The sequence below is a fragment of the Apostichopus japonicus genome, chromosome 8 (genome assembly GCF_037975245.1).
Source record: "Apostichopus japonicus isolate 1M-3 chromosome 8, ASM3797524v1, whole genome shotgun sequence".
NCBI lineage: Eukaryota > Metazoa > Echinodermata > Holothuroidea > Aspidochirotida > Stichopodidae > Apostichopus > Apostichopus japonicus.
Genome location: NC_092568.1, coordinates 2,038,442 through 2,063,454, shown reverse-complemented (window position 1 = coordinate 2,063,454; position 25,013 = coordinate 2,038,442). Strand labels below are relative to the sequence as shown.

Below are 25,013 nucleotides of genomic sequence, written 5' to 3'. Positions count from 1 at the left end.
AAATTTTAATTAAAGTTATCGCAATTAGTAGAGAAAATATCAAAATTCTGACATAAATACCGCATTCTGTAAAAGTGGTCCCAGGTTCACTTACATTTCAGTTGAACAGTAGAACCAGGGGTGGACCATGGATTATGTGGCATTTTCAACACACATACATTCCCGCATCTGCAATGTTTGCATCGTTTACACTCTAGCATATTTGTCACTTATAAAATCATTGGGTACGATCGCAAGCGCAGCAAAACTATGTGGGTAGTCTTTCACTACTGTACTACTACATGTTTAGTTATCAGTACCATTCAAAAAGAAATGTGTGCTACCCATGATATAGGCTAGTTGATGCTACAATCAAAATATATTCTTCTGTAACTTTCAACCCAGATTTTGATGCATGGATGTTGGAAAAGATTTGAATCGGCCCTCAGTGTTCGAATATGTACAACATAATTTGAGTTCCTCCCTGAAAATAATATGCTGTCTCAGTGCAACAGTTCTGTTCCTTTCCGCGGCGGTGTCGCTAATCTTTCTGGAGGTAGGTCTACTGTACGAAGGCTTGTCGACCAAACGTTAGTCTAGGTCTAGGTCTAGGTCGTATTATGAGTTATGACTGTATTAAATTGTGAGCTATTTGAATTTTGTGTATGATAAGTCAATTTTGCAAAGTTTCTGTGAAGAAAGTCATTGCCATCTGAAGCATTTTTGCTAGCCTAACTTTAAATGCAAGATGCCAAATATAAAGTAAGCCTTCTTGCAACAACATCATTACAGATTGAGCTCTGTAATAATTTGCATTTGATCTTGCCATTGTATTGCATAGAAAAGTTAGTTAATTTGTTTGGAACAGTTTGGTTCCACTAAGTCATAGGCTTCTTGTGACACAGGTAGAGTCAAGCATTAAGAACCAAGAAGAACTAGAGTAAGTGTTGGGGGTTGGAGAAGGGCAGAGGGATGTTTGGGCATATAAACACATTCAAAAGTTGCCAATCAAAGTAGTCTGTTCCCTTTAAAGCACTTAGTTTCGTTTAGTAGATAAAAAGGATCAGGAGGGACACTCAAGTCCCCGTCAAGGACCCTATAGGAGAGAAAAAAAAACTGAAGACACAAACACTCAGACACGATTACAAAGCCTAAAGTGCTTATTTCTTTCATTATTTATTGTTTATTCATCCTTCATTTTTGTTAGGGCATGTTGATGACAACTCTAGCTGCAAATGGAATCTTTTACATCTTCATCAGTGGAGCGTTAAGTTTCACAGTATCGCAAGGTAAGAATTTAGTCACACTCATTCAAACCTCTCTTCCCCATCAGATAAGAATGTATAATGGGTTTTAACAAAAACCAATTCCTTATACTATTTGTAAGGCCTTCCATACAGTAAATTGGAATGAAAAAAATTGTAAATGACTTAAAATGTGTAAAACGTGTTTTGCTTGTTTCCAAATTCCCAAGTTAGATGCTGGCAGCTGTAGTGTGCAATATATAGATTATAGTTAATTTTTTTCTATGGGGAGGGGGGGCATGTAGTTTGTGATATATGTCTAGAATCAACAGACAAAAACATACATGTTTACTTATGATGTTATATGATTTAAAAAAAAAACAAATGCCTGTAAGTTGGTCTCCACCTCCAATCGCTACCTCGCAAATACTCAACTGTATCATCAATATTGGAAGTTGTATGCTGATGATGAAATTTCTGGATTTTTTATTTTCTGTTATCATTACGTTCTATTTACTTGTCAGAGAAGATTTTGGTGATCAGGTCCATGGGCTTGCAGATACAAACTTCTTATCTACTTGGTCAAGAAAAGACTAATTTCATCCCTCAACAGAAAATAGTGGACATTGTTATAAATGAGGCTATCAGTATGGTATGTATGACAAGGTGTTGGTACAGTGGTATTGCTATAGAGTTCATTTGAACAAAGTCAGGAATCAGTTTGGTAGGGGAAAGAAATGTAAAAGCTAAAGGCTTTAAAAGCTTGATTAGTACTCTCATGATGATCAAACCTTTCTGTTAGATTGCTTTCAAGCTTAGATGGTTCATTTTTAAAAAGTGAGCAGAGCATTTTTCTGCTGAATCTCCTATTTTCAATCCCACAACAATACCCTCTCAGTTTCCATCCTTCCCTCCCATATAAAATGGTTTGTGTACAGTATTCTCTGTGTAAACTAAGGATTACCGTATTTTATTTGATGAAATGTGGACAATGTCGTCACTACCTGGAAAGGATCGTAAGCTGATGGGTGCTCCTCAACCCTCCTCCCCCCCCCCACTTAGTGGGGAAAATTCTGCATAATTTTTCTTAAATATTAAATCCATCTGAATGCCTTACATTCCACTTTTACATTCCCCTGAAATTTTCTCCCTAATCTCAAAACATCAACTCGACAAGCTGATTGTTACTGACCGGTAATAATGTAAAATGCTCCTCAATAGTCATTTTGTCTTTTACCTTACAGCACAAAGTGTCCTACTACCTTGCAGTTCTACTGAAAACAGAAGGAGAAGAATATCACAACTTTGAAGTAAAACCACTTTTTACGGTACGTATCAGATTGTGGAGAACAATGATATATAACTGTAGAGTAAGTAGCTAGGTTATAATGACTTATTTGGAGGGGCAAGAGCTTCTTGCTCAAATTATCAGAAAAGGAGAAAGTCAAAGAGAGTGTTATCGAGCTGGATTTACCACCAGTCAAGCAGTTTACATTACAGCGAATAATGTATCCTGTGTCACAGAATGCTATGAAAATGGTCAAATTGCTTTACAAAGTGCAAAGTTTTATAGCAGTTTGGTACAGAAGCACCATATAGTATTTTCATAAATTTGATAATAGACAAAATTCATAGTCTTCAGAATTCCTAGAAAAACTTTGAATCTAATTTATTCCTTGCGCCTGTGTCTTCTCGTTTCAACTATCAAGCGTTTTTGCTGGAATGGAATGTGGTCAATTTTGAATGAAAATTGGAGGAATCACAATGTCACAAACATCAGGTAAAAGTTTCCTGCACTGTAAACATGAATCGCTCTATTCCACATTTGATGAAATTGATGAGATAAATGGCTTTGCAAATATAAAGACATGTAAAATGTCACTTTCAATTAAACAAATTACTGAACCAGTTGATACATTTGTAACAATGTTAGACTGTTGTTGGGAATTGTTTTTTTGTAGAGATAAATGTAAAATTTCTGTTTTTGTGATATAACATCCCTCCCTCTCGCCCCTCCCTCACCCCTGTCTTCAAAGTGCTTTCTCAGATTAAAATAGTTTAGGTTACCCGCAATGTTAAATTTGAAGAAGATAACGATATTTCACATTGCCTTGTGAAAAGTTAATTTCAGTCTATGGCACCAAGGGGGGGGGGGGTGCAGGATGGAGGAAGTGAGGTTGTTGGAGACCACTGAGTGTAGTTAATTGTCTCTTAATTCCTACATCTATTCAATCTTATTCCTCTGTTCTAGAATACAATGCCACCATTGACAGTTTTGAAGGAAGTGAGAAGAGGTTGCCAGGAAGTCCTCTTGGATGAAGTCAGCTGACACTGAGAGACGGTGACATCCAGAGGAGCAATAATAATGATGGTTCATCGTCAACCGATGAGAGATCGGTCAAACAGAAGCAGCAAAGGTAGCCCTCATTGTACCAGTCTATGACCATGAGGAGGAGACTTGAGGTCTTGTCGAGGAAATAATGTTGCTTGAATTTGTTGGTGTCTTAATTCTCTATCTGTTCTAGCCTTTGTTAATATTAAGGTGACGGATAAAACCCAGAAATCACCTTACTCATCTATGATTGTATGTGTGTGTATGTAACCGAATGGTTAATAAGCTTCTGAACAGCTTTGTCACAACTCACAAGTGGGCTGCGTGAATGCAGTGTCACTCTCAGGCAGGGTCAGTTCATATCTTACCACATTGGCCCTGCCTCTTTGAAGTACTGAAAACAACATTTGACAATAACAGTTATATGATCAGGAATTTTTTTAAACTTTAATTGGCCTTCATGTTTGTTCCTTGAATGTTAATCTTTCCTGAGTGAGGATGGACTTTGGTAAGGCCACAACTAAGGGTTAAATGATTGAGTCCCCTACCACTTGTTCATCAGTTACTTGTTTTGTTTGTATTTTTTATATATATTTCAACTGGTTATTTGAACTGTTGAGCTCTACAATTCCATTGATGTTTATGTAACAGTGTGGGAAGGGGGAGGTTATTGCTGTACACAATACATTGCTCGGGTAGGCTAAAAATTAACTTGTATATGTTTATGTTACCTTGCATGCAGGGTTATAGCTAGGAGATTGTGAGTGCTGGTTAAATAAATTTGCGAAGCATAGCGAGCTTAGCGAGCGAAGCTCTCGCATCTCACGGCCGGGGGTCCAGGGGCCTGCTTAAGGGTGATTTTTGCTACTTTTCAGATTTACAATTGGTAAATAACAGAAAAAGGTGACGTTATTATCATGTTTTACGGCAAGGGAAAGATAAATTTGTTACTTTTGTTGTATTTCACAAGCATTTTACTATTTTTTTGTGCCGGCCAGTGGACTGTTTATTCACTTCCAATGCCGGCCGGCAGGCGTGAGTGGCGGTTACCACCGGCCGCCGCCGGCCGGCGTGGCTATCACCCTGCTTGCATGTATTGATTTGCTCTCTCTCTCTCTGCTGTAGATGAACGCTCATTTGACAATATTACTCTAGGACTAATCTGGGCTGGTCGTTATTGCGCAATAAGGCGATGTACTCTGATTGGGTAGTCATTAGCTTTGTGGCGTGCGTCAGCGGTGCGTGTTATTCTCTAGTTTATATTTGAGTACCTAGGGAGAATGATTTAGGACTTGCATTGGGGATTGGTTGTATTTTGGGGAAATTGCATTTCATAATTTAAGTATGATTACGTTTATCAGCCAGTCAATGGTTTCATCAGCTTGTATCGTTTTGCTATTTTAAGGATTTAATTCAGTAATATCTTGATTAATTTAGACAATTCTATTGGTTATTATTTATTGTTTCGGTGATCTTTCCTTATCCAATGGGCGTTGCTGGTACGACCCTTGCATAATATCACACACCTCTTTCATGAGTGAATTTTAACATAAGCGGCATTGCATTTACTCTTCATAACAATGCAATATTTATTTTTCTTAACCTGAAATATATGTCTTCAATGACGTTGTGAGTGACAGTGATAATAAAATGAATGAACCACAAACCATTGGCATTGTTATCTTTCTTTTGTAGTAAAAGGATTTATTGCTCCTGATTGCGCTGTACAGATAACATAACTTAATCTTTCTACAATGCTCAATCAGAATTTCAATTGTTAAATATGTTTACAGATTTGTGTTATGTTACTAGATGTTAAAGTATCATTTTACTGCAATATTGAATTCAATACACCTGCAGTACAATGCTTTAAGTAATTTAAAGTGCGACAAAAGTGAAGAGGCTCACATCTAATAAATGAAGAGGCTCACATCCCAATCACATGTAGCTTCTAGTAATTTCCCCTTTACTGTGTAATAGTCAGGTTGAGTTCAGCTCTTGTATAACAATTCAATAAGAGAGTGAACTGTAAGATGTTGTTAACATCAATCGCAATTCATATTGTGTGTCTTTTCACCAAAGAAGATGAGGGAAAAAGAAAGCTTCACACAAATTTAAAAGTAGCTTGCTAGTATATTATCAGGTCCTGTGGTGTAGAAGAATGAATTTTAATAACTGCTTGACAATCGCAAATCAAGAAAAATAAATAACCATCCTGTAGAAAGCAAAATGGTCAGTACTGTTTCTAAAATCGGACATAGCAATACCGTAGTTGACAACGTAGAAAAACGTGCCAATTACTTACTGGCTGTCACCCCTCCCTGCCTCAGCCGGTACAGAGATAGGCCTACATACTCATCTAATTAAATCAGTCCTCACTTTTCAGCAATAACCCAGACATGCATTGGTAAAGTGTCAACAACACTTTAATGGCCTAGTTCCCCATATAGTAAGCGATGAAAGAGAAAGTGTGGTTTCTCTTATTTTTATACTCATGAAGATTTTGCTCAGAGATTTGTCGAATTCTGGATTTGGAGGTTATCTTATGGGTCATGCAAAAAAGTCAAAACTCAAGTGCTGTTCTGGAGGTATGTTCCCTCGAAATTGTGACTACCCATAATATTGGAAGGAAATAATGGTGGCCTTTAATTTGATATAAGAATATCATACATCTCAAATGTCGTTTCTGATATCTCAATCCCAAGTTTCGCTTTATAAATATGATATTTCGAATTGGCCAGGCATCTAAATTCAAATACTGGACTGTAATATCCAACGTTACTATCAACCCCATAGAAATAGAGAAGGTTCTTTGAACAACCCACAGAGATGGCTTTCCATGCAGACGTCTATCAACCAGTACTATGTACTGTACGTAGAATTATAATACGTTCTCTAGTTTTTCTGTTAATTTACATATCTATGGTGCACCGATGGTAACCGTTGTAAACAACATGGCTTCTGGTCATGCGATGTCTGTTGTTACAAATTCATGCGTACGTTTACCACGAAACCCCCGGACAAAGTTAGCAGCAACTTTTGACGAACGTACATTTCCAGATGGAGACTTAACCACAAATACAGGTAAATCCTGGGAATGGAGAGATACTGATGAAAGCCGAGACTCGCCCGATACGTATGCACAACACGAAACCGGTAAATTCCAGCCTAATGTTATACCCAGTTCATACACTAACCATAGTAGTAAAGCTCTTCATAACAGGAATGTTGATGGCAGTAACCGCTGGGATGAGTACGAAGCAGACTTACTTGCTAGTTTAGAAGACGATAACGAAAACCTAAGTAGCCATGAGTTCTTCAATAAGTTGCAAAATGCAAGAATATCCCACAGGGATAACCTTAGGCTACTTGAGGAGGCATACAACGAAAAACTTGGCCTAAGACTAGCTACAGATGGTGTTTTCACCAAAAGTAGACAAAGCGTAGACAACGGCTTTCAATATTCAGAAAGAATGGTGTCTGGAAGTAGAATTCAGGCTGGGCCTGTTTTTGAGGGGGATCATAGTTTGCATCATATCAACGATGAGCTTGAAAAATTTGAGAAAAGCCAACCAGCTTGGTCTGCTTTGCCATCGAAGACATCCCTACCAAATGACAACGTGAGGGACATGTCTTCCCGCAAACCACCCACAGGAAGATCCAATCCTAGGCAAGCATGGCAAAAAAGTTCATCTACCTTTACAAATTCCACAAGAGGTTCAGCAGCATTTAATAATGACTGGAGCGATGTGACTTGGACAAGTGACAGTGATGCAGAGGTAGTTAACTCACAATTTCATAAGGGAAGCCAAAAAACGAGAAAGCTCAGCGAAAGCTCTACATTATCACTCTCAAAGCAACCCGATTCTCCAGCAGTCATACTGGATAACATGTGGGACAATTTTTCTGTGGATGGTTATGCACCAAGATCCCGTACAGAGTCCAGAGCATCTTCGAGAAGTCATACAAGAACGGCCAAGAAAACTGAGTGGTCTCCCAAAATTACCATTCCAAAGCCTTTTCAAATGACAGTCAGGGATGCTGAAAAAGAGAAGAAGATGACGAGAGCGTCGGTTGAAATTGATATGGACATAAAAAGGAAGGCCATGGAAGAAGAAGTGGAATGCCAAAAACAGTTCAAGGCTACACCTGTTCCAGCGACAACCTTCATACCACTGTATGACGATTTGAAGGAGAGACAGACAGAGAGATCTAGAGAAATACAATTACAGAGTAAACAGAGATTGAAGGAAAGTCAAAAGCCTTTCAGTTTTGTGAAAAGAGAAGAACAGAAAAAGTCGCTCAAGAGTAAGATACAGACTCCACCACCCAAGCAGTCCCTGACCCCAAAGTTTAAGGCCCGAAAAGTCCCAAAGTCGGTATTTGATCCGAGTGTCGACGAGCGTATCTTGGAGGAAGAGGAGTACCGTAAGATAAGGATAAAGATGAGGGCGGAAGAAATGCTGCGATCGTCTGCCCTCCCTCCAAACATGGAAGGAAGTGCTAGGCAATACACCGACGGCAAACAACGCAGAAAGTTGATGAAGAAAAGGGAAAAGCATGCCTTCTTGACAGACGAACACAAGTTTCATCCACACGTCAACGGGGAAATTCCCGATTACGATCGATTGTATCACAAGTTCCAAGAGGAGGCTCGTCAAAAGAAGCAGGAAAAGGAGCCCACGGTGGTAGAGCCCTTTAATCTTAGGACATCTCGAATACCGTCCAAGAGGGATAAGATCCTAGCGGAGCTGGAGGCAGAAGAGAATGCTCGGAAAGAAGAGTTTCGAGGGCTTAGTATGAAGTCGCTCAGATCCAGCAGATCTCTGAGGAGTTCGATGGAGGATGTTTTACCAATCAAAACAACTTCTTCTAGTGTCTTAAGGTAAATATTAATATTGTTAGTAAGCTAGCCATTAAGAAAGGATTGGAGAGAGTGTGTGGGTGGATGGGAGCTGAAGCAGAGAAGGCTGAATCTTGAAGTAAGCTGGGGACAACAAAAGTGGCCAATTCATCGTCAAAATGTGTCGTTTTAAGACATCAAACTAGATCTTGTATAATGTTGTGATTGTGTTGCTAAAAATCTATGGAAAAAAACTATTTATGAATGTTTTTTATGATGATTTGTGGGTATTATTAACCGAATGATATTTCCCGCATTGTATGTCCATTGTAACAGTGACATGTATAGGTCATGCTTTATTTAATTCTGTTCTTAAACTCTGATTATGTCGTAGTACCAGTCTCCGAGTTCCTTTCACATGTTGTTTTTTCTCTCTCCAATATTTGTTTGATCCCAGAAAGAGTTTGACAGACAGGACAATGTTTGAAAAGGTTGAAAGAGACAAGCAAGATGAAGAACGTGACAAACAAAAGAAATTAAGACAAAGGAAACTTCAGACAGCCATTGTCAAGAGGGCAAGAGCACACGACAACTCTCAAAGTTTAGAGTCCACATCCAAAGAGAAGCTTAAACAGTTCAGGTACTGTTCTTTAACCAACATCCACCATTCCAAATTTATGTGATGCAGAGAAAAAGGCCGACTGCTTCCTGTACAGAAATACATCAGAAATACTTTTTTCTTCTTCTTAATTTTTTTCTTCCAGTTTTGTCTCTGTATAAGTTTGTTGATTTCTCCTCCTTCCTTAAAAACTGGTTTCAAGGATTCATATCCACTACCACAGCACTTTTCTGCCTTATTAATATATAATATTACTGCAGAGAGTTCTAGATCAGCATTTTAATCTTTTCATTTCACTTCCGACCTCTTTTGAGGTAAATCAGGAAATGTACCTACTTTATGTTGTCTTTGGTGGTTCTACAAATTGTCCTTAATTACTAATTTTACCTATTTGCAAAAATATTTTGGAAGTTGTTTGTTAATGATATCGGTCTTCATTCTACATGTATTCCTCACAGTCAGAATGGTTGATAAATATTCCTCAATAGCATTCCATTTTTTCCTACGTTCTTAATTTGTACCATTAATTTTTTATGATAAATATTTTTATTATCTTTATTTTGTACCAGTATTTTTATTTTGTAATGATGTATATTAATATTAATATTTTTTATTACCTATTGAAATTTACTGATTTCAGGGATGCTGAGATATCCAGACAAAAGGAATATGAAAGGGAGCTACAGGAAATGATGGAAAGAATCGAGTCACGGCCGTTATTATTTGAACGGGAGTCTCAGGTCAGTCAGACAACTAAAAAATATGAGAATCATAATGACAGGCAGAAAACATGCAAAGATTGTTTCTTTCATAATGTAAAATGTGTGTGGTCAGGAATGTTACTTGAACAAACTTAGTAATTTATAGCAGTTATTTGTCCATTTTGTCAATTCTAGCGCAGAGTGCAGTCTGGGTAAATATATTAAATCATTAGGGACGTAAATGTTCTAATTGGGATCAAATGGTCAATTTACTAGAAGGTCAACAAACTGGTGGCAGATATCTTTTGCCACCAGTCCAATTATATGTAGTTAGTACATGACTGAGAGCGACACCAAGGGTGCAGTAGAGCTGAATACAACTCTTTTGTTCCTATAGTTTTACAAAATTCCATTTGATGTAGCGGCTCTTGTAAATGATATTGTCATCCTTAGTTCGTTAAGATAAGTCCATCAATTACAGCTTGTGATCACTTTTATCTCCAAGTATTTGCTTAGACAATCAAATTATGGTTGAAATGTTTCCAAAATTAGATAAGCATTTCAATGCCATCTTCAAAGCATGTTCACAGCCTGAGGGCATTTTCTTTATGTGATTTAACCTCTTTACAATTCCTGGGAGCCATTTTCTGGGCAAACAGCTTCACAGGACTGCACTTTGGAGACTACAAGTTCCAGCATGCTAAAATGTGGAGCTAATGCTGATGGCCTTTAAATATGTTTCGGTCTGCAAAAAAGTGTGTAACAAACATAAAATTTATGTGCAAAAAATTGTCTCGAATCTTTTGAGGTGTTTCTTCATTTATCTGATTTACCTATATATATTTATTTACCTATGTTTGTTTATAGCACAATGCGCAAAAGCGAGCCGAGAGGCAGTACATAGAAGCCCTGAGAAGTGCGGGACTCGACGAAGGCTTCCTAGAGAGGAAGAGCCGTCAGGCCAAGGGTGGCGGAGCAGCTCAAGAAGACCGACCTTTACGCAACGATAGCGAGAGCGATGAAGATTTGGATATTCTGCAAAGAACAAGCGAGGTTAACGACACCTATGAGGTAGATCAAATGTCAAATGGCACCTTCAGTTCTGAAGAGGATAATTCAAGTGTTGCATAGGGGTATCTTTCATGCACATTCCTAAGTTATTAATTTTGTTGAAAATGTGATTTGCGATGCATCTATTAATGAAGACAACATCCAAATATGTTCTCCCAACAAAAAGTTTTAATTTTACAAGTAATTTTGTATGTTTATCGTAAGATTTCTCGTCAATTCTTATTTCTTCATACTGGGTGGTCGAAGTAGTTAATAAAGTGCCTTTTTGTGGGATAGCACTCTACAAAGCCAAATAAGAAATAATGAGTAATTTCTGAAACAAGAGAATTCATATTCTGTTGAATTATTAATTCAGTATTTAGCTTTTTAAAACATTTCTTTTGAAAATATTACAAAAAACATTCATATCATATTTCTGTCACTTTAAGGTTAGTTGTGATCTACATCCAGAACTAACCATATGGTAATATTTGGAATTTTTTGTAACATGGTTCAGAAACTATATAATGCCTAATTGCCTATTTATGTTTGCAAAATGTTGAAAATTTGACCTCTTCTCCAGTGTCACATGTTTTATGCTCTGTGGAATACTTTACGGCAAAGATTGAAGATAGTATTTTATAGTACAAAGAATACCGACTATCTTTCATTGCATTTAGTTTTTTTAATTTATTGAGCTCATTTTCTAAGAATCATCATTGTTGTATCACATTCTGTGAAGGAATGTTGTATGGTCTCAATATAGTAGTAGTTTTAATCTTAGCTTATTATTAAAGGGCAAATCAATTTATAGTATCAAATTATTGTTATTTACTCATTCTCAGGCTACAGTAATATTTTATAACAATGTGCTTTGAACCAGACAAACTGGGCAAATTTGTCACAGGATAAGTACTACATACTTGATGGAAATGTTAGGAGAGTATTCCAAGCTTCTCTTTAAAGTGGATAACCGGTATCAACTTCACCTGTGTCCAACCTTACCTCTTTTAGACAGGTGGAACCGAAAGTTACCAGCAGTATAACAGATGTACAAGTATTGTGTAAATTATTTATGTCCTTTTAACACTTCTGTATAAAGTACCTTCGCTAAGTTTGTTTACAGATGTAATTCATGTACCGTAGTCTGTTTCTAGGTGCGTTTGAACCATTGTAGAATTGTATATTTGTCAATCTGGAATTGTAAATGTTGAAGAAAAAAAATACAGAGAACTTGTGGTAAAAAATTAAACTAGTCTGGGTGGCTTTGTGTGCATAGTGGAGAATACTTCACAATTTTTGTGAAGATGCAAGAAATTAGAAGTCAAGTTAATTGGCATACACAGGAATACTGAGAATTGAAAATGCTCTGCCTCGGCAGATGTAATGCTTGATATGTAGGTTCTTTAAACATATATATATAGACTACTCTTGATCAAGGTCAATATTACAAACACTTTAGAACCTTGTCTAATTGATTTCAAAATAGTTGATCCCTATCATGAGTATAAGAATATCACTGCCTTGGAAAGTGCACAAATTTCCATAGGTGAAAATAACATCCCATCAGTACTAACAAGCTATACAGTAATGGACTGCTGATTTTTGTTTACATGGGAAGTGACCACTGGGAGAACAACCGCTGTTATGAACTTTATAATAAATATTAATCCATCACTTCATTGACTGGTTCAATTATTAGGAAAGGGAGGGGAATGAGGTGGGGATTGGGTATCTTTCCTTTACATTGGTGGTTTATAGTTGCAGAGCCAAACATTTGACCAAATAATTAACGAAAAATTGGTCTTACATCCCAAGAAGTAATTGTAAATAATAATTGTGACCTTGTCCAGAAAACAAACAATCAGAGATTGAAGGAAATGCCAAACATTTGATGTAACATTTATTCAGTCTTACATTAGTTACATTGCATCATGTATAAAAAAGAAGAACATTTCACTCACAGTGTGATGAAAGCAAACAACCATAGCACCTCATCCTCCTGATCAAACAAAGACAACTTTATCTCTGCATATCTCAAGTTATTTCACTCAGAATGTTTTGTATCTAAACCAAGCATCTGTCCAACTTTGTAAGTTTGGGTGAGGGAGGAATGAGTAATTTGGTATTTAGGCCAGAATTTGCCCTTTGTTTTTTGGTGCTTTAATTGTAGGTAGCTTCACATCAAATTCAACACAACAAAGAAAACTATAATACATATATATCATGCTTTTACATATTCTGGAGGAAACAACCATTGGTTTCATTTCTAAACAAGTTAATCGATGATCAAGGATCTCAGAAGAGCCACTCGGTGACTCATCACGTATCCATACAGAATAGAATCTCTTTAACAGATGTCCATCACAGATATCTTCAGACTGTTATAACATTACCTAACACATTTATATTTGTTATAAAATGTGGTTTGACCTATTTTATTTTCAATTAGCCCTACTTGTATTACTTTTTGACATCAAAAAGACTTGAATCGACCGGCTCAATCACATGATTTTTTACTAATTGCTAGATAATAAATCAATCATAATATTGATACTTAAGACTTAACTCCAACAAACTTATGGCAGCAAGACAGAACTGATGAGGAAAGACCGATTGATCAACATCAATTCTATCGCAACTATAACCCTTGCTTAATGCACAATTACAAACTAGCTTTTATGCTTCCTGTGCAGTTCTTTCATCTCTCTTGTTTCTTTTCTGTCTAGTTCTGCTTTCTCTGTCATACAAATCATCCACTATTTCAAGCCAAGGGCTTAACAGGATATAAAACTGAAGTTTTACATTTATTGTATATCAGTAAATCAACCTGAAATACACATTTTTTACGACCTATCTTTTCAAGAGACTTTATTGTGCTATGTGTACACAATGTCTGGTTCACCAAAGACTACAGGCAGGAAATATGTCATTCATTACTGCTGTAGATACATCTTCACTATGATCACTACCAAGGAGTAGTTGACTGGGGCTGGGAGGAAGAGCTCCAAGACCACTTTACCGCCTCCTGCTGCTCTGACTTACAGCTAAAAGCCAATTAGAATAGAAAGCACATAGAAGCCACATAAAACACACAGTGGAAGAGACACGGCTGCTCTCTCATTCTTTTCTTGGTAACACTGTCTGATTACCGCATCGAGATGACCTGAAAAGAAATGGAACATCAAGACTGTAAATTGGAATTCAGACATGTAAGAGGGACATTTCAAATATTGAATAAAGTAAATCAGATGTTAACTAAAATGGAATCTTTATCAAATATAAAAGAAATGCTTGCTGTAAGTAAAAGCTATTCAAATCTGTCTTACAAGACAATAAGTCTTCATCTGACACGCTTTCCAAAATGATGTTGTCTTATGCTACAAGAGGTCTTAAAAATGTGGTTATTAACGCAAATGGATATCTCCTTGTGAGTAAATTACAGTATTTGCATGGTACTCTGTGTAATTAACATACAGAGTGGACAGTCTCAATAATACCAGACAACCAACTTTGCTCTCTGGAGAACGAAATATGTCATCAAGAAAAATCTCCCATAATCTGTGGCTCAAAAGACATATACAATTCAAATCATGTTGCATTACTCTTATCACTTTTATTTACTATATCACAAGGATGAATATTTCCAACCCAGAAGAGATAGTTTGCCGGGACTTACAATGTCATCTATTTTCAGCATACTTTGTACAGTTTCGGCTGCTAATTGTATGGCACTCGTTGAGACCAATAAGGGCTGAACAACGTTCTCATCCAGTATATTGGTAATGGCTCCCTAAAGGATTTAGAAGAATAGACAAAATAAAATCCAAATTAGTAATTTAGAAATACTGTCCAGAAAGGTGAATCAGTATTGATAGCTAGTACATCAATATGACTATACAAAACTGTGTGAATGCTCAAGCACTGTGAATACAATAATAACGTAAAAAGATGCTACAAATACCCAAGGGGAAGCATAAGCAATCAACACAACAATTTTAATCCAGCATTCTCACTTGTTCCTAGCAATGAACATGTTCACCAGGTAATTATTCAGAGACTTTGCACCTACTTTTCAAAGTTACATGGAAGTAATAAACAAAGCTCTCCAAGCTGGGAGAGCCCAGCTAGGTGTGGCTAACAAATCAGACAAGACTTACTATTACTGGTGATATGTGACTTAGTAATGCTGCCACCAGAAAATGCACACGTCACGATAAGTCTTAATTTTTGCAAAAATGGTTAGATTTGCCAACATACTGGGAGGAAATCTCGCACAAAGCTAAATTTGCAACAAACATCCTTCTCTGCATTATTTCTGATGACTTCAATAATACATCTGTCGACACTTACCTTCCTGACATTAATGCCGGCAGCCTTTTCACCTTGCACATGTCTGTTCCTGAGTTCTGTGACCACCGCAATGGGATTCAAACCTGCATTTTCGGCAAGGGTAGAGGGAATCACCTCCATTGCCTCAGCAAATGCCCTGAAGCAGTAAGCCTCCACTCCGGTGAGAGTTCGAGAGTATTCCATCAAACGGCAAGCTACCTCGATCTCTGGAGCTCCTCCACCAGCGATCAATGCTCTGCAGGAGGAAATGTTGGGAACATTCAAATCATCAAATTTAAGGTCACTGCTACTTTGACAGGTAAAAATTATGTCCAATACACTGTCATGTCAATCTGAGCAAATTATTTTCTCTTTTCTTTTTCCTTAAAGGAGAAGGGAGGGAGGGGGAAATTTGGGTCAAATGAAGAAAAGACCTTACCTCTCTTTGACAAGGCATCTTATGACACAGAGTGCATCATGAATGGACCGTTCTGCCTCATCAAGTACCAATTTGCTGGTGCCTCTCACAAGGACACTTACAGTCTTGCCTGGATTTGCAGCACCAGTCACCTGCCAAAGAAAATATAATCACAACAAATTGGTGAGAATGATCTGAAAGACTCTAGGATAGGAACATCATCTTTAATCATCAAGGTCCTTGCAATTCCCACTGCAAAGTTCTAAGCAAGTTTCAAACCCTTTCTAAATAAAGTTTGAAGACATAATTATGATTTTTTTATTGATCTGAATGTATACTTATCATTAATGTATCATTGCTGAGGGATGGCAGGTAGTCTCAAGCCATTGTCTATACATTATATAACTTGTTAACATTTTCCAAACCAATTGAAAACAATTCCATGGATTTTGCAATGTGATGGAAACATCTTCAGTATTCAATGGATGAATAAATGGTTCATGCGGGTCACTTCAATCACAGGAGAGGAAGTGCTGACTTGGGAATCATAAAGCCGCTTTCCTATGACAGCTTGAATTGTTAATGGGATAGCCTGTCATGAGTGATGAGAAGTCTCCGATGTGAATCAATGGGTTCATTCCACATGTATGTGTATGTAGTTGATTGGTATCTTACTAGAGATACTTATATCTAACTATTTGAGACGGTTTGTTACCTTGACAACCTTGCTCGTGCCAACTACAACTTCCTCCACCAATTCTGCTGATGCTAGATTCTCGGGTAAGAAGTGGTCGATGCTTGCAATGGGCTTGCAGTTAATTGACTGTGGAGAGAATGATATCAATGTTAACAATATTTTAGGTCCACTTTGCATCAAGAAGAACATTCCACCCTTCATCAGCTCCCTTTAGCAATTAGTACTGCACTGTTATGGGATGTTAATACCAAATCCAGTTAAATATTGATCATAATCAACACAAGTTTCTGAGCAATTCTCAGCAGTTTTCTACAACAATAATATTCACCTATGAAAGAATATTGCCCAAACAACCAACACCTCCTCCACCCACTTACAACCCTGAAATAGGTAAACCTGTCAGGTGACTCATATTGACAAATTGAACATCAACCAAGTCTGAAAATGTTAAACTAATGTTACATTTAAGTCAGTTCTTACCTTGCAGACAAACTCAACGTCATCCCTTTCAATGTCTTTGATAACCATAATCTTCATCTTGTTAAGAAAATGGAGGGCCAAGTCACTCAAAGCATCTCTGAAAAAAAATGAACATTAGAAATAGGAAATATTATGCCATGTCTGTTACTGCCTAAGTTAATGAACAATAAAGAATGATCACCAATAGCCTTCTGCCTCTGCCCCCCCCCCCCCAACCTCAACCCTCTCTTCCCCTTAAAAGAAAGGAAGAAGTAAAATTCTCACCTGAGAATGGATTTCTGGATAAGGAGAACATTACAGCCAGCTTTCTTAATCTGTTTCACCAGGTTTAGCAGGTAAGCTCGTTCTTCTCTCAAAACTCTGTCCATTTGGGAATAGTCTGATACCACGACTTGGTTGTCCATCTAAATAAGAAATGCCAAAGTTGGATGCAAAGGTTGCAATACATAGAACCATTCATAAATATGAAATCATTTATCTTTATAATAGAAGAAACAATGTCTAACAAACCCAAAATCTCATAAACAGATAACCGATATCTTTGGCAAATATCGACTTCTTTTGGATATAACCCAACAAACCCTGTACTTTCTTTTAGGAAACAATAAAAAAGAGTATGCCTGCAAAAATTAAGAAGAATTTTCAAAACACCTAATAGCATGCACTTCTAGTTTGGTAGGAACGTCAGATTCATGTTCAATCTTGTTATACACACTGACAACTTGTTTTTACACGCCAAAACAGACTCTGTTCAATCTAGTCTATGCCATTTTCCTGCTTCTGGGCCAAGAACGTTTGCTTCATTAAGACAAGATAAGACTTACATCTGTCTTTGGTGGTGACAAACAGAACTGTATGAGTCCTATCTTGGCTTTCTCAACTTTACTGGGTCCACCTGAACCAGCACTCCTCTTGCTGAAAACTAATCCATCTACTAATTCTGTGTCTTCAATTGTACCACTGCATGAAGAGAAACAACACATTGTAAAAATGAATCAAAGATGACTTGTTGAACGATTTCAGAAAAATCTCACATTTTATGGTGGCAAATATGCTCTTTTGCAACAGAGAAGTGATAAACCAGATAAACAATCTAACACAGATAAAGGATAAATAAAATTGAGTCTTATACAATATAATTTGTGCCCAATGAAAGGGAGTTATTTTTTTATGAACCTATTACTATGACTCAATACTTAAATAGGAGAATTTGAGATATATATGCAAATTCTACAATACTCACCCTAACTGTTGGATGATTTTAACATCATTTAGATCAACATTAGTTGCTACAGCAGGGTCAATGACCTTCATGACAGCATCCACTGCTATAGGAGCCAATAAACTAGAGTACTGGGAGACAACCTGATGAAGACGGAAATATAAATCAACAAAGTGCTTTCGGTGTAATTTTGTTTGTTATTGCAATGTTGTGCATATATGCAAGTTCTAACTTTCTGTAAAACGAACAAATGAAATATGACACTCAAGCTAATCACATGCTACAGTAAAGGGAATGCATATCATGGTTTGTCAGGACGACAGCCACACAAGTGATGTGACATCATTTTGCTACATGATATGCTAGGTTTTAAGAAATAATTTGAGATAACCTGTTAGAGTAAGAATTGTCAAGGACACAGACACTCTCATGATCTGATGTGCACCTTGGGCTGAAGATGCCACTTCAGCTTCAACTTAGAAATCATGTGTTTACACAACTTTATCTATCTTAGGAAAAGGTTAAGAATGAACAGTGCATGCTATATTCCAGAAATGCAGCAGAAAGTGTACAAAATGGTCACCGACTTAAAAGACACACACAGACAATGCCTCAGATGTAACCAGAATTAAAATCTGGTATTTTATATACATGCATCAAGAAAGCTGGAAAATTCTTTTTCGGATGACACTATCAAATAATTTGTAAAATGATTTTTCCTTTTAACATAATGAGAAACTTAGTCACCATTGTGCTCTTTATTGTTGTGTCATACTAACTGACTCCTCAGGCTAAATGACCCTCTTACTCTGTGAGCAGCTGACCACGTTTTAAAAACACTTTACTAATCGCTTGCCAGCTTTGAAGTACCAGAGCATCACTCATAAAATTTCTAAATCTCATAGTTTGCGATAATTAATATTGATGAACTTTGCTAATATTACCTTTGAATTAAGTGACGTGATGGCACTCTTCATGAGGGCTTCTTTGTTTGACAGATCAACAGGTTGGGAAATTCCTTGTAATATTTCGCAGGATTTTAATGCAGCCGATTGGAATGACTCAGATATCTGCATCGGATGGATCCCTAGCAAGAGAGGAACACATAATGCTAATAAGTATAGTAGTAGTATTTAATTCTCCAGGGAATAATTTATCAGGTATTGCAACAAAAAACTTCTAAACATTTGCTATACAAGTGCAAAAGATGTACAGCAGTTTTCACTTACAGAAATCATAGTTTTTTATGAGAAACAAATTCAAAACTGCTGCCCAAAATTTGAACACTCCATTATTTCCAAAAAATATCATTTGGTGTAACACATTAAAAGAAACAAAAGCACAACGGATTCAAGTTGGTATGAGGATTGCCCTTATCCAAAGACTTGTTTGCTTAAATATGTGTTTTATATGAGAAGCCTTCAAAGTTGAAGAATCATATAGCAGAATGTTTACTTTCCAGTTTCCCTTGCTGGAACAAGTTGAAATCTACATCATGGCAGAAGGCAGTAAGTGAACAGCTAACAGCCATGGCTATTGATTAAGCAATGTTCTGGTCTTTGTGCACATTTTGTGCACATTTGGCCTTGCATAGAATGTACATACCTTTTGCCAGGAGGTTTGATGCTGCGTCCAGTAAACTACCGGCGATGACAACCACTGATGTGGTACCATCTCCTGCCTCGATATCTTGCGCCTTGGACAGCTCTACCAACTATCAACCAAAAGAACAAATCAACTTATTCAATTCTTTTCAAAACTGTTGGTTGGGGTTTGCAACTTCACAACATACCATAACTTGTTACTGCATTGCATTATTTGGCCGATACCTGTTATAGTTGTGAAAATTTCACCAATTATTCTCTCTTTGATACACAAACATACAGATCTTGACATAGCCTGTCATTATGCCTTCAACAGTTACACCACAACAGCATAGGTGTCTAAGCATGGTACCATGTGCATATACAGATATCTTTCAAAGCTTACAAGTTAGGTCCACAAAAATTTCTTCTTTACAAACTTACCATCTTTGCAGCAGGGTGTAGTACCTTCATCTGATTCAGAATGGTAGCACCATCGTTAGTGATTGTCACATCTCCATTGCCACTTTGAATCTAACGGAAAGAAGATATAAGCAGAGAATATGATGAACAACTTTCCTCCTTTATCTTTATCTTTAAATGTGTGCATCAGTGAGGACTATCACTATGATACAAGTATTTTCTCTTTCCACAAAACAGGGAATAATTTAGAGGTCAAATTCTGTGAAGCAGTTCTGAAGGCTCTTAGACTCTTGCCTCATTTAAAATTCTAGAATGGTTTCTGTGTGCAAAAGTTGCTACACATCTTTGCACTTGTATAGCAGTTATCCCATTTAGCATTGATCAGTATTTGACTAAATTCTGTAGCTTTATTGTGGCCTTCAGATCCTGGAGAAGTGCAGGAATTACCAGACAAACATCAGAGACAGAACTTAGTATTACACATTTGCTTAGTAACAACAAAAATACAGAAATGGTGATTCACTGTACAGATCTGTTCACATTTGTTACATTGAAAACACATACCCTAATGGTGGCATGCTGTAGAGACAGATTGCACTATACAGTATTTCCCCCTAATCACCACACCTTCCCCTCCCACTCCCCTGGATCAAAAGAGTAATAGCAGATTTATTCACCTACCATTTTATCCATTCCTTTTGGTCCAAGGCTAGTTCTCACTGAATCGGCAACCGCTGTAAAATAGACAAATTAAACACATTAAAACTTAATACACTAATAGTTAATAGGAATCTGAATTGTATATGACAGCAGCCAAAACTATCTGGCAATCTGGTGGTATTTTATTATTATTTCAATCTCTAACTTCATTTTCTCTAAGTTGAATCAAATTTTATTTGGCAAAAGTTTCCAACAAAATCCTGTTCTGACCGGATCCCAAAATTTGGATCTGGTGCGTCGTCCTTACCACTGATGGTACTGAATGAAAGGTAAATTGATTTTGCATTTTCATTTTGATCAATGTACTTCATATAATTTCAGGAATACGTTTTTAAAAGAATCTAAACAGATTCTCATGAGGAGAACATGTTGCATATGGGTGAAAATTATTTTTGTCCAACTTTTGGAGTTTGAATATGTAATTGTTATTCAGTTGGTGCTGGCTAACTGTGAACTATTGACACTAAGTGTTGTTTGTCAATTCCTTGAAGATGGTAGGAGAACAAATTGTCAACAATTAATAACTGCTCAGGTCAAATACAATGACAATGATGTTTGGCAAATGAAGTTACAGCATTGACTGCTTACTGTCACTGGGTTATACAAAGTTGAACATGGGTGTGGCTCACTATAATCTAAACAAAAAAAACCAAACATTGATATGGAAAATCTCATATCAAACAATTGTCAATTGATAAAGCGGAAAATTTGAGTAGACAGTTTAGCTCTGTGTTTACCTGTGATACCATGGACAACATCCCCTACATGCACGGGGTACCATACCCTGATATTCAACCATTACTAATCACTGAACCTGGTGTCCAAAAACTGCTGTTAAATATTGTTGAGTCTAAGGCTTCCGGGCAAGACAATATTCCTAACCATCTATTGAAAGAGCTAGCTATTGAACTTGCTCCAATTCTTGCTTCATTGTTTAACCAGTCACTGTCTGATGGTGCTGTACCATCTGATTGGACTAATGCTAATATCGCTCCAATTTTTAAGAAGGATGATAAACATCTTGCATCCAATTACCGTCCAGTCTGTTCGAAGTTGTTAGAACATATAGTGGTGAAACACATTATGGATCATTTGGACAATCATGCCATTCTAACAGACCTACAACATGGTTTTAGAAGAAGTCGTTTGTGTACTACTCAGCTTCTCATGACTATTTCAGATTTAGATCACTATTATGTTAAGAATACCCAGGTTGATATAAATATTCTAGATTTTTCTATGGCATTTGATGTAGTTTCTCATTGTAAATTGCTGGCCAAGATCGGCCATTATGGAATTCGGGGAGATCTCTCCTGTTGGATCAATAATTTCTTGTCACATAGGACCCAAAGTGCGATTATCGATGGAATATCATCAACATCTGCTCCTGTTCTCGCAGGTGTTCCACAAGGCACCTGTCCTGGCCCAGTTCTGGGCCTAACTTTGGATTCTATACCATATATGGGAAAGTTTACTTCAACTCGGCACAATAAGGTTAGGGGTTAGGAAGTAGGGTTAGGGAGTAGGGTTAGGAATTAGGAAAAAGGGTTAGGCTTAGGAAGTAGGTTTAGGGGTTAGAAAGTCGGGTCGAATGGTATGGATTCTAAATTAGTACCCAGTTCTGTTCTTATGCTATATGAACATTACATATCACATTAAATCACAACTTGGTATATTTGTGGATGATGCTTTGCTGTATGGCCTATTCACTCATTTGACGACCATCTCATCCTCCAGAAAGATCTGATGGCTCTTGAATCCTGGGATACGCTTTGGGACATGAAATTCAATCCCTCTAAAATGCTTCATGATGTCTAAAAAGCGCAGCTGGGGCAAAATCTGTGTTCTTTTACTCCATATACAATCAAATACTGGAGTGCGTGACTGCGCAACCTTATTTTGGTATCCAATTTGGTGACAATGTGATACCCGAGAGGGGTTTTTAACGAGTAGGAGCAGAAAGCAGTTTATTTTACGACAAACGTTCATATAATAAAACTACCTCTGGATGAGTATCTGTAACATATATTAATCATCGAGAAAAAGTTTTCATCTTTACTGAGATTATTCGCCTTATAATCACAGTCAATAACAGTAGTACTATTACTTAGTGCAGAGTGATCGGGCTCACCTTTCGCTGCTGTGATGTTACTCTCTCTCATCGAGGCTGGTTTGTCTTTGTCCTTGAATACATCTCCTCTGCCACTAGTTGATCCAATACTGTATTCTGGCATCTTCTAAGCTTATTCTAATGTTTAAAATTTCCAAAAATGTAATTTTAAGACTTCGCTGTCGACGATGGGAGCAGATTTTTGGAGGGTGTTTTTGTCATGCAAACATGTGGAGTATACACACTGTAAGGCCTGACAACAGTACTAGTTATACCGTATCTCCAAAAGCTATTTCCAGAACGTTCTTATGTGTGTACCGTCATTGCCATGATACGTTAGTGGCTCAGCTAGGACTCGCACTATGAGACGCGAAAAGAGTAAAAACAAAAAGGTTTTAAGTGTAAGGGGTAAAAAAAAATAAATGAGGCTCCGAAACTCGAGTTCAGAGAGGTACGTACCTCTTAATTCACGTTTAAAATTGATCCATTATAGCTTGTTTATGAACATATAAATTCTTGAATTGTACAGAAGACTGGAAGACAGAATATTACAAAAACATCCTAGTGTACAAGTTCCTTGATACATTACATGTATGTATATGGCACAACCAAAACAGTCGAAAACTGACTTATACAAAGACCTAAACAGCTTTTCATAATTGATAAAGAAGTTTGGTAAGCAGTTTTTCTCTCAGATGCATTTCATTTGCTAATTGTGCCCTTTCATGCAGATATGTGCCTTCCAGTTTAGTGAACTTCAAAAATGCTCCATAGATGCATACTCAGAAGTGCCCCGTTTTGGTCATAAAACTGCATTCTTTCCATTGTTGTAATTACAAAATACCATGTGTTGATTAAATAGTGCCGTATTGTTGAAACTTATGTGGAGGGGGTGTGATACTTTAGTGAATCCAGTCACAAGGCCCACTGCCCCTCGAAGTTTGTAGTTGTACCCTCCTGCGATTCAACCCTCTACCGTAGAAAGCTCACAATTTGATATGTTTATTGGGCTGGTTGACTTTACCAGCCCAACGTGTACGCTAAAGTACCACGATTTCAACGGCATTTTTATTGTGTGTGGAGTCAGGGCCATGAGTGGCGAGTTAAGCAGAATGACGGCGTATATTGGGAGTGGGTTTTTTAGTGAATATCGTCCCCTTTCCCCTTACCGAAATTCCAGATCTGGCTTTATATCTGGTTTAATCTGGCCATATCAAGCCTTTATTTGGCCATATAAAGCCAGATATAACTGGATATAGAGTCAATCCAGATATGCAGATAAAGATTTATCTGGCCATATAAAGCCAGATATAACTGGATTATCTGGATTTTCTTTATATCAACCAGATAAAGTTGTATCTGGCCCAGATATGAATGGCAAAAAAAATTAGCCAGATAAAATTTTATATGGGCCATATAAAAGTTTATCTGGATTTTCTTTATATCAACCAGATAAAGTTTTATCTGGCCCAGATATGGATGCAATAAAATTTAACCAGATAAATTTTTATATGGGCCATATAAAACTTAATTTTATATCAAGATATATCTGCCCAATTTTTTATCTGGTCAGATATAAATTCAAGATCTGGAGCAGATCTGGCCCAGATTGAAATTCCAGATCTGGATTTTTATATCTGGGCCAGATCTGGGATTTCGGTAAGGGTCCCGCCCCATATCACCGTTACTGAAACCTCATCTTAAAAAAGATCATGAAGTTCCTGTCTGTTGCAAAGTATCATCGGTTTTCAACATCTGTGACTTGTTTTTTCGCTTCAATTTCTCCGTCAATGACACTTTCCTTTAATAGATAAGTTATGGGTAGGCTTACGTAGCTGTCTGTTTAGAAACAAACCTTCAATAGACAAATCATAACACGTAGCATCGGTTTAGGTATTGCTTCCTATTACTATTTATTCAACTTGAAAGGGGACGTTTGCTTTTCGTCACATATCGTCAAGTAACTTTTATGATGAAAATTCTAAGCGCATCTTGGTTCTAAGAAGCAGAAACTACTGACTTAGACCAGATTGGAACCAGTGACCTAAGGGTTAAAGTTCATGTCCTCTACAAAGATACTTAACTGGTGATGTTCCATATTGAACAATTTCTCTGCTGGAGTGCATGCCTAGCTGTCAGATGCCACCAACCCTAGCAAATGGACCTGACAAAGTATTAACCTGTTATGAATTTTCTGCTCTTCAAGGATTAGTGTTTAACACATTAAGTGTGAACATCCGGCCAACCACAAGTCATAGAA

General features: G+C 37.2%; 3 protein-coding genes across 3 annotated transcripts; 2 read left to right on the top strand and 1 right to left on the bottom strand.

The window, feature by feature from the left end:
• The first annotated feature begins 199 nt into the window (after positions 1-199).
• Positions 200-5,238, top strand: LOC139970619 (phosphatidylinositol N-acetylglucosaminyltransferase subunit H-like). The gene is made up of 5 exons (XM_071976465.1): positions 200-535; positions 1,187-1,268; positions 1,748-1,875; positions 2,468-2,551; positions 3,475-5,238. Exons 1-5 carry the CDS (start codon positions 395-397, stop codon positions 3,550-3,552), a joined length of 513 nt encoding a protein of 170 aa, XP_071832566.1. The 5' UTR covers positions 200-394; the 3' UTR covers positions 3,553-5,238.
• Positions 5,239-6,464: 1,226 nt separating this feature from the next.
• Positions 6,465-12,020, top strand: LOC139972112 (uncharacterized). Its single transcript, XM_071979047.1, has 4 exons — positions 6,465-8,440; positions 8,856-9,038; positions 9,658-9,757; positions 10,586-12,020. Exons 1-4 carry the CDS (start codon positions 6,489-6,491, stop codon positions 10,847-10,849), a joined length of 2,499 nt encoding a protein of 832 aa, XP_071835148.1. The 5' UTR covers positions 6,465-6,488; the 3' UTR covers positions 10,850-12,020.
• Positions 12,021-12,658: 638 nt separating this feature from the next.
• LOC139972114 (T-complex protein 1 subunit delta-like) lies at positions 12,659-23,065 on the bottom strand. Its single transcript, XM_071979053.1, has 14 exons — positions 22,775-23,065; positions 20,605-20,657; positions 19,945-20,034; positions 19,523-19,631; positions 18,862-19,004; positions 17,939-18,060; positions 17,520-17,655; positions 16,960-17,099; positions 16,696-16,792; positions 16,234-16,341; positions 15,540-15,670; positions 15,122-15,356; positions 14,448-14,561; positions 12,659-13,934 (listed from the first exon to the last, which is right to left on the bottom strand). Exons 1-14 carry the CDS (start codon positions 22,875-22,877, stop codon positions 13,917-13,919), a joined length of 1,599 nt encoding a protein of 532 aa, XP_071835154.1. The 5' UTR covers positions 22,878-23,065; the 3' UTR covers positions 12,659-13,916.
• Between the last annotated feature and the right edge of the window lie 1,948 nt (positions 23,066-25,013).